The sequence below is a fragment of the Stomoxys calcitrans genome, chromosome 4, assembly GCF_963082655.1.
Source record: "Stomoxys calcitrans chromosome 4, idStoCalc2.1, whole genome shotgun sequence".
Classification (NCBI taxonomy): domain Eukaryota; kingdom Metazoa; phylum Arthropoda; class Insecta; order Diptera; family Muscidae; genus Stomoxys; species Stomoxys calcitrans.
The window spans coordinates 176980525-176990633 of record NC_081555.1 but is presented as its reverse complement, the minus strand read 5'-3'; the positions used below and the strand labels follow the sequence as shown (position 1 = coordinate 176990633).

The following is a 10109-nucleotide window of genomic DNA, read 5'->3' as shown; positions in this document are numbered from 1 at the left end:
GATGGCTGTATTCAATTTGTCCAATTGTTGACAGTAAACATCCGAATTAATCGTTTGGTTCCTTGGATGCAGCTCAAAATATACCACACCCTTCCAATCCCACCAAACAGACAGCATAACCTGTGGTGCTGTCTGTTTCACCATGCTTGGACCATGATCGTTTCCGACTAACGTTGTTGTAAACAATCCATTTTTCATCTCCAGTTATGGTTCGTTTTAAAAACGGATCGAATTCATTGCGTTTAAGGTGCATATCACAAGCGTTGATTCGGTTTGTTAAATGAATTTCTTTCAATACATGTGGTACCCATATTAAAATTGACGCCAAACAAACAAATGCAAACAAAATTTCTGCTATATTACCGACAATTACTTTTTGGGCAACCCAATATTGTTACTAGACGTCGAGTGTGCTTACATTTAGGTTTTGCTCTACAGACGTAATAAAATCTCTCCAATTTGAAACTTTTACAGATTGGGTGTTGTACTGTGTATTGTATTGTATCTTTGGATCAGTTTTGTTATTGACCATATCGCCCTTTTCTATGTGCATCTTAAAAAAAGTTAACTTCATATTTTATGTAAATAATTTTGGCATTTCTTTTATTTTCATATTCTCTACATCTATATCTTAATTTGAAATATCACATATATGTATTTACTTTATTTACAAATGAGATGTTTTGCGCCATTAATATCATATCGTATTAATTCATGCCCATTATGGCCTCTATTGAAAAACTTAATTTAGGTTTTTTGCTAACGACCGTGTGGGGAGTTTCAGTTTTTGTTGAGGAGAGATTTTGAGCCGGAGTGGATTCAAATGGTAGTGTTATAAAGTTGGTATTGAGGAGGGGAAATGAAGACACCGGGTTGGAAGGATACGATAAAATATAGGGAGTTTCGTATTCATATAACATAGATGGTGCTGGTTGTGTTATGTGACTGACAACAGCTGCATTCAATAAGGTAACATCATTGACTTGATTTAATTCAGGATCAGCAAACGCTTTGCGTTTGCGTATACGCTCCACCAAGGGTGAATTCCAAGCGGACATATGTTGATTGTATTCTGAAAGAAAGTATAAAAGCAATTAGTTATGAAGTGTTAAGTTAGATAAAATCGAATAGGTACTGAGATTTGAAAATAACTGCGCTCGAAAAATTCTCAAGTCGAAATAGAAGATTGGTTTATATGAGAGCGATCCCCAAAATTGGCAAAGCAGTTTATTGACCGATTAAAATAATGGGTGATGACTTCCAATACGCCAAATATCGATCGGCACAAACCGATTTTGCCTGGCTGTTGGTAGCTATAACATAATTGCACTGGTTTGAAGTTTTCATGTAGGGAGAACGGCCCAATTGAAAAAGCACAAAGCTTCAATAAGACGACGGATATGGCTGACCCTCTTTCAACGATTAACTAAGTATACACATTATTAGGGTGATGATTTTTTGATTTTTTTTTTCAAAAATACTTTCCTGTATCATAAATGAATGAGCTTTTGCCTATTAATGACTAATGCAGAGTTTACATGGAACATCTGATGTATGGTCATTGTAATAGTATTAGTGAAAGGAAATGTGTATCAGTCATGGCTGATAAATCTAAATCATTTGAATTTTTTTGATGAATGGCGTCAATCGATTACCGTTTACAAAGAAATGTGTAATCATTAGTTGACAGGTATTGAAAAACACGTTTGGGACAAATAAAGTTAGGAATTGAGAAGTAAAGTATAAAAAATTAAATAAAATCAAAGAAAAGAAAAAAATCGATGTACCGTATACACGATGAGTACGATGATGATGTGCCGTCTAAAAGGGCCATAAAAGCCACATAATCAATGAACAAAGTGTGACATTGATCATAGAAATCGATGCACATCTCTCGTTTTTATGTACAATTAAGTGAAGGTATCGCATTTTGTATCGAATGTACAGTGGTGGTCAAAATTAGGGACACTGTTTTTAATTTTGAGAAATTTACGTTTTATTGAAATTAAATTAAAACAAAACACACACACAATTTTCATTAGTAATCCCATAAGAATTGATCAGGAAAATATCAAAATATTGGCGAAAAAGTTGCTGAGTTATATAAAAGGCAAGGAAATAATTAATCCAATTATAGCTTGGGCAGCTAATTCGGGACTCTTATGTTTTGTAATAAATAAATAGGGGAATGATTTGTGTAACTTAAATTAATTCTTCAGGTTGTTATTAAGGTTCTTAGTACTCCGTAAACTCTAATTAGTAATTGGGCACCCCTTTCATGTATGTACTGCTCTTCAGCTTGGGGGAAGGCTTGCAACTAACTAACACTACTTCAAGTATGGCAACATAGAATGACGTTCGAGTTCAATCGTCAAAGTCACGAATACATCCCTGGATTAACAGATAACAAAAGCTTAAGACCTTTAATGAACAAAAAAAAACTACATGAGATATGCATATAGAACGAATCAAACAAATAACAAAATATTCTCCAACATCAAAACTCCAATCGACAAACTACAACAAAGCAATTTTGTTTACGAAATAGAATGTAAGGGAACTGACGAACAAAGCTGTGACTTATGTAGGAACAAAAAACGAACGCTGCAAACATGAACGGGAGAACACAGAGCTGACATTGAAAAAGAAACACAGAAAACAGCTTTGACGCAACATATTTTGAAAAGTGGACAGGACAGACTTAGAAAATGTCAAAATATTAGATAAAGAAAACAAATAGAGAAAGAGATACACTTTAGAAAGCTCAAGAATACAACAAAAAATAGATAGGACAATGAACTTGAAAGAGAACACAAAGAATATTAGCTTAAGTTACCGTGTTGCCATATAAATATCTGTGATATTAAAATTTAACTTGTCTCCAATATAATTAATGTCGTGTTGTTAATGAATGTGCTTTTGACGAAAAAATTCATGTGAATATATCCTAATTTAGTGTAGGTTAATTATATTTTCATGAAGATTTGAAAAAATTGTAACGTTTTCATTAAATAGACGATTCCTTGAAGATTTCAACAAAAATTGACGAAACGTTGGGACAAATGAAATAAAAAGGAATTCTTATTTACGGAACTTAGGTCTAAAGAGTTTAAGATAAAATTTAATTCTTTCATCCTTTAATTTTTGCGCGCCGCTTTTGTGAGATTTGTTCACATAGTTGCATTTTCAATGCGTACGCATAGTATGTAACTCCACCTTAACTCATACTGTGTTTATTCTGATGCCCGAAACTCGGAAAAGGTTGCGTAAAATCTGTTAGTTTCTCACTCAGGGGCTGATCATTGGTTGAGTAGTCAATTGTTACGCACTAAGGATATTGAAGAATTATCTGTAGCTCTGAATAACTACTCAAAAGCTCTAAAATGCTTGAAGACCCACTGGAAAAAAGATGAATATCCAATCAACATTTTCCGAAACAACTAGTGCTGTGAGTGTTCGATCAAAGTTATGCAAAATATATACACCTTCTGTCGCAACAAGTGCAACCTCCCACTAAGATTCATACTCTCCAATGACAATGTGAATATTTAACTTCCTAGTGTGTTTGATGATCCTATGTAATGTTACATATATGTGGCTCTTAAGCTTGTGTTCAATTATATAACTGCTTTTAGTGGCTTCGTCCTTGTTCCTTAATGGAATGTTCATGGGTGGAATGTCAATGGGTGAATTTACATTTGCATAGTAACTTCTAAAATTGCCCAAAATGCTGGAATACAAATTTTAAAATCATTTTGTGCGAGATTTTTTTTTATTGAATCACCATATATGTAAGATTTTATCTAATCTTAAATGAAAGCACATTCAAATATTATACAGGAATATGAGATTGTAAAAAGGTCCTCACCCTAATAAGTTTACATATATCTTACCGTATCTAATATTAATCTTTCAAGGTGTTGCAAATGAAAGGACGAATCTCAAAAACCCCCTATCTTTTAGTGAGGCAAGTAAAAAAGACCTAAACAAACACTTGACAGGTTTTTTAAAGTTCTAAACGTCCAGACAGTATGGCACCACACTGTCTGGATCGGTATTCAAGTATTTGTTCAACTAACAGGATCCTTTTACAACCAACACATGTAAAAATCCACAAGTATCGTCCTTAGTCAAAAGTGCTTGCATGCAACAATGAAATAACAAAATGCAAACCCATGCTGAGGGAGTATCGCTTTAAAGGCCCTACTTGGATACTCTGCAATTATCGATGTTCATATTAGTAGTTCTACTTGGCTATCCATAGAAAGTTATTACCCCACTGTCATACTCCAATTACAAGAGTGCTGCTCTTATTAATATTTTCCAATTTGTTTTTTTTTCCACTAGGCTCCTCGCGAACAAATTTGTTCGTACAATTTTATGCATTTTAATGATCATATTACACATAAGCCACGGTAAACCCATGTCACATGATATCCATGGATCCTTTTCAGAGGATTCAAGTGTGGACTTTATACAAAAGTTGCCTATGCCATACATATGTACATCCAAACTCGATGGCCAGACATGATGGCATCGTTGAGGGTATGTGTTCATCTAGATCTAGCAGACAGTGTGTCTTGATGACTCCTGGAGTTCAAGGAAAATTCTATAAAATACTTGGAAAACATTTGGTGTTTTTCTTCTGCTTCTCTTAGTTTGCTCCGTGTGTATACATCTGCCTACTGCTTTGGTGTCTGTCTAGAGCTCATATGCCTGTCTGTCTATGCCTCATGAGAGATTGACATATGTTTTATTTAGAGACCATTTCCATAACTCGGCAATTTGGAATTGATCGTTCAATTTACTTTAATGGGTTTTCATTATTCATTCAAACAATACATGAAATATTTGTATTTATTTAGTTTTGAAAACTTGTGAAATGGATGAAGGTGGGCTAATTCTTATTTGTATCAAATGTTGAAGGTCATACACAGAATGAACTAGATAGAATAGAATTCACAAGTTAATTATTTTCTCTATTTCAAAAATTTGTTGGAAAAATGTCATATAAAAATAAACTTTATATTTTTTCGTAAGTTTAAGCATAATAATCTTATAAGAATTGATCTGAATAAATCCTTTATTTACAATTGTAATACAAATTTTGCCCATGAACATTCCTCTAAGGAACAGGGACAAACTTCTCACATATCAATAAGTGCAGTCCGATTCAAGTTAACCCTCAATGACGAAGGCCCTCCTTTTTATAGCCGAGTTCGAACGGCGAGCCGCAGTGCGACGGGAGAAGTTTTACATGGCATAGTACCTCACAAATGTTGCCCGCATTATGAGGGAAAAACCACCGCAGGAAATTTGGTCTCGCCAGGATTCGAACCCAGGCGTTCAGCGTCATAGGCAAACATGCCAACTCTTAGTATATGTAGGAACAACAAAACGAACGCTGCAAACAAGAACGGGAGAATACAGAGCTGACATTGAAAAAGGAACACAGAAAATAGCTTTAGCGCAACATATTTTGAAAAGTGGATATAAGGCAGATTTAGAAAATGTCAAAATATTAGATAAAGAAAACAAAGAGAGAAGGAGATATACTTTAAAAAAGCTTAAGAATACAACAAAAAATAGATAAGATGATGACTTTGAAAGAGGACACAAACAATATTAGTATAAGTTACCGTGTTTCAATATAAAGATCTGTGTTATTTAAATTTATGTTGTCTTCAATATAATTAATGTCGTGTTGTTAATGAATGTGCTTTTGACGAAAAAATTCATTTGGATATATCCTTATTTATTGTAGGTTAATTATATTTTCATGAAGGTTTGAAATTAATGTAATGTTTTAATTAAATAGACGTATCCCCTGAAGATGTCAACAAAAAATTACGAAACGTTGGGACAAATGAAATAAAAATTAGTTTTTATTAACTTAGGTCTAAAGAGTTTATGATAAAATTTAATAAAATCTAATTAGACAATGAAAATCTGAAGACTACAAATAAAAATTAATAGTTTGAATTACGAATTGGTCTTAGACCCTATACGCCTTCTTTTGTAATATCTGCAACATAGCCTTTAATTGATTTTACTGAAGCAGCTGTCTAAGGTGCTGAAGTAAAATCAATCAAAGGCTATATTGTCCCCTACAACATAAACTGAAGAAGATTTCAAACAGCCATACATCCCATATATCAAAAAATCTTTAGCAATACTATGACAGCCTGTTCTGCGTACCGCATTACCCCGATGGAGTCCTTCATCGGCTAAAGGTTGCCGCCTCATTGTACAACACATTTCTACGACAATAACAACAAATCTATAGGGCACCCCTACCCGGCACCCGAAATTTTTCTGGAAACGACTCGCGAGGAAGTTTTTGTTTATAGAAGTGCCCAAAATCAAAATCAATCATTTTTTTAATTGAATGTGAAAATTTTTTGACTGATATTTTGTGCAATTTAAAAACTGTTATTGGTATTATCATTTCCGTGGTTGAAACAGTTTCAATTAAAAACTAATTCGATAAATTAGTTTCGTGGTTGAAACCGATTTATATTTCTTTTCTGTGTACTGTGTTAGGTATTGAATTATTTATTTTTTTACTTAAAAGTCGAATTTCGATCTCGTTCTTTGGATTCGGGCGTGTTTCCAAGATTTTAGAAAAGAATCATAATAAGAAATTTATGGGGAGACTTATATCAGATTTTTATTTCGCCGGCGATTTGTAGCCGAATCAATACCGAGCATACAGTTATTGGGTTGCCCAAAAAGTAATTGCGGATTTTTTAAAAGAAAGTAAATGCATTTTTAATAAAACTTAGAATGAACTTTAATCAAATATACTATTTTTACACTTTTTTTCATAAGCAAGCTAAAAGTAACAGCTGATAACTGACAGAAGAAAGAATGCAAGAAAGAATGCAAGAATGCAAGAGTCACAAGCTGTGAACAAATTTGTCAACGCCGACTATATGAAAAATCCGCAATTACTTTTTGGGCAACCCAATATTTTATTCAAACTTCAGTTAAATGAAAAACGAGCAAATATGTTCAAACTGTAATAACTACGGTTGACAAATGACAACATTATTACAAATTGGCCAAAATCTGACACGAACATATATATAGGAGCTATATCTAATTCTGAACCGATTTCGAGCAAACTTCTCGGATATTGTGGTAGTCGTCGAGGAAAGCATTGTGCAAAATTTTGCCAAGATTGGTCAAACAATGCGCTTGCAGTAGCTCTTGGGGTGAAAATCTGGCGATATACATATATGACAGCTATATCTAAATCTGGGCCGATTTCTATGGAGTTCATCAGTAATATCGAGAGTCATAAGAAAATCTTTCCTGCAAAATTTCGAAAGAATCCGTTTAAAACTGAGCACTTGCTTGCAATATGTCTCAAAATCGGACGAACATATATATGGGAGCTATACCTAAATCTGAATCGATTTTGAGCTAACTTCTCAGATACTGTAGCAGTTGTCGAGGAAAGATAGGTCATTAAATGACCTTGCTGTGACTCCAGAAGTTAAGATCGGGCGTTTCCATGAAATTCACCAGTTCAATGTCCAGAGTCAAGAGAAAATCCTTCCTGCCAAATTTTGAGAGAATCGGTTTACAAAAGACCATTTTATTGCAATATTACAGCAAATCGGACGAACATACATATATATGGGAGCTTTATCTAAATCTGAACTGATTTCGAGCCATAATCTGAACTGTACCGATTTGCGCCATACTTAGCACATTTATTGGAAGTCATAACAAAACACCTCATGCAAAATTTCAGCCAAATCGGATGAGAATTGCGCCCTCTAGAAAACAAGACCCAAGATCGGTTTATATGGCAGCTATATCAAACCATGGGCCGAATTGGCCCATTTACAATTCCAACCGACTTACACTAATAAAAAGTATTTGTGCAAAATTTCAAGCGCCTAGGTTTACTTCTTCGAAAGTTAGCGTGCTTTCGACAGACAGACGGACGGACATGGCTAGATCGACTTCAAAATGACATGACAATCGAGAATTTATATACTTTATGGGGGCTCAGGCGCATATTTCGAGGTGTTACAAACAGAATGACGAAATTGGTATACCCCCATCCTATGGTGGAGGGTATAAAAAGGCAACTGTAAGCCTTCCTGTAGAAAGCATAGTGGAAATATATTCTATTCATATTCACGAGGTAGCTCAAAATTGGATGTTAAAGAAGTGAGCGATTCAATCACCTCAATTAAATCTACGTAAGGATAAATCCCTATCGACTATTTACTTAGCATTTTTATTAAATAACGAAAAAAGTTTTACTTACTTTCCATGGCCGCATTGGCATACAAGGTGGATTGTTGGACATTCCGCAAACGTTGCTTGTAGATTTTCTTTTGTGTTATCAAAGCCTGTTGGGTGCGCTGAATCACCGAAGACTGCAACTGTTGTTGGGTAGAGCCGTTTTGAGTGCATGAACTATCATCCGAATGAGTTTCATATGATGATGCTGCCTCATCCACTAAGGATGTTTGTTGACGTCTTAGAGCCACCTGAGCGGCCATAACTCTTTGGCGATCGACCACCAATTGGCAATTTTGGCAAGTGCATTCACGCCAGCGGCATAACCTCTTGTGACCCTTAATGGAACTTATGACACCATGATTCCGACAACGGGCACATTTGGGAGTGCGTAAAACCCGACGTTCTTTAGCTGATAAACTGCTTAGAGAGGATGATGGCAATGAGGTTGAGAATGGTGATGGTAATGTGCTTGATTTGATGCCGGCCATTTCATCCGATGAGCAAGATGTATTAGATGTAGGCGAGAATAACTCGGGATTGTTGCATAACATTTTTTTTTTTAATTCACTTGTTCACTTTTTACCACTTTACACTTTTTATTTTAGTATTAGCTTTTAATTCTAATCTTTAAGGGATTTTTCTTAGATTTCCTTAGAAATTTGGTTGTGTTTCCTTGTAATCTCTTTCATAAACTGACCCTTGCAACGTGCCTGAATGTCCTCTTATACTAATTTCAATATGAAAATCACCAGGAATCTAATAGCACCAGTCCAACCAACTCTGTCAGCCAGTTAGTCGCCTTAGCAGACATCTACTCTGTGTGGCAGCCGTAGTTGTAAATCACTTCATTTGGGGAAAATTTCACACTTGACTTGTTGCCATACACACGTTTTATGAAGCGGCGGGCGGGCGTTCGAGAACAGCCGTGTTGGTGCTGCTGTTGTGATTCTCAAGTGGTCTGTATGCTGAGAACGCATGGATGTTTGGCATCCAGATCTATAGTGGATGGGGGTGTCTCTTAAGTGGGTGTGTGCCCAAATAATTGTTTTTTTTTTTCTTGAAAATTTCTCTTATTGTCGACGCAATGTCTGGATTTGCTCTGATTTTGCTGTCCTTTGATTGGTGGCCTGAGCATTACTATAAATAGATCACCAATGGCCATTATCGTTGTTCTCTCTCAGAAAGTCTTGGATAATTAGCCTCTATGGTGATCTACATGTGTAGCTGCCTCTGGGGAAATGAATATTAAAACAATTGCTTTTTAAATTTCTTTGGGGGGTTTGTTTTATTTAAACATTTGGATGTATTTCTTTCGTTTCTTTGGTTTTTTATTAGTTATTAATTATTAATCATAAATAATATCTTAAAGATCAACAATTATCAATGTGATGGGAGACAAAGTCTCTGCTCGCTTGCCCGCTTGCTCCTTGAAGTTTCTTTTTTGTTCATTTCCTTTTGCTTGTATCTCTTGATTTTAGTTTCTGTAGTATTGGTGTATGTCTGTTAGGGTTTCGTTAGGGTGTATGTTTGTGTTCTTTGTTATAATAGATATAATTAATATATTTGTAGTGTAAATTTAAGTTATTAAATTTATGTAACAAAGTATAATTGTAATTTTTTTATTTATATCTTTATTTGTTGACTACTGTAATGTTTTTATTTATACCGACCACCATGGAATTGGAGGTATATTAATTTTACCATTTCGTTTGCAACAAATCCGCTCTACATTTAAAATGATCTAGAAATGTCTGTTTATCTGCTCGTCTGCATGTTGGACACACGCTACAGTCTTGAAGAATGAAACAATTGAACTTAAACTAGGCACAGATGAGGCACCGTTT

General features: G+C 34.9%; 1 protein-coding gene across 1 annotated transcript; it reads right to left on the bottom strand.

The window, feature by feature from the left end:
- Positions 1-704: 704 nt before the first annotated feature.
- Positions 705-8816, bottom strand: LOC106082024 (uncharacterized). The gene is made up of 2 exons (XM_013244329.2): positions 8288-8816; positions 705-1072 (listed from the first exon to the last, which is right to left on the bottom strand). The coding sequence occupies exons 1-2, from the start codon at positions 8814-8816 to the stop codon at positions 708-710; spliced, it is 894 nt and encodes a 297-aa protein (XP_013099783.2). The 3' UTR covers positions 705-707.
- Between the last annotated feature and the right edge of the window lie 1293 nt (positions 8817-10109).

Bases quoted from the DNA above. Each gene is read 5' to 3' on its own strand.
- LOC106082024 (XM_013244329.2), bottom strand. From the start codon at position 8,816: ATGTTATGCAACAATCCCGAGTTATTCTCGCCTACATCTAATACATCT. The intron at 1,073-8,287 runs GTAAGTAAAACT...ACTTTCTTTCAG, and splicing joins TGCCAATGCGGCCATGGAAA to AATACAATCAACATATGTCC.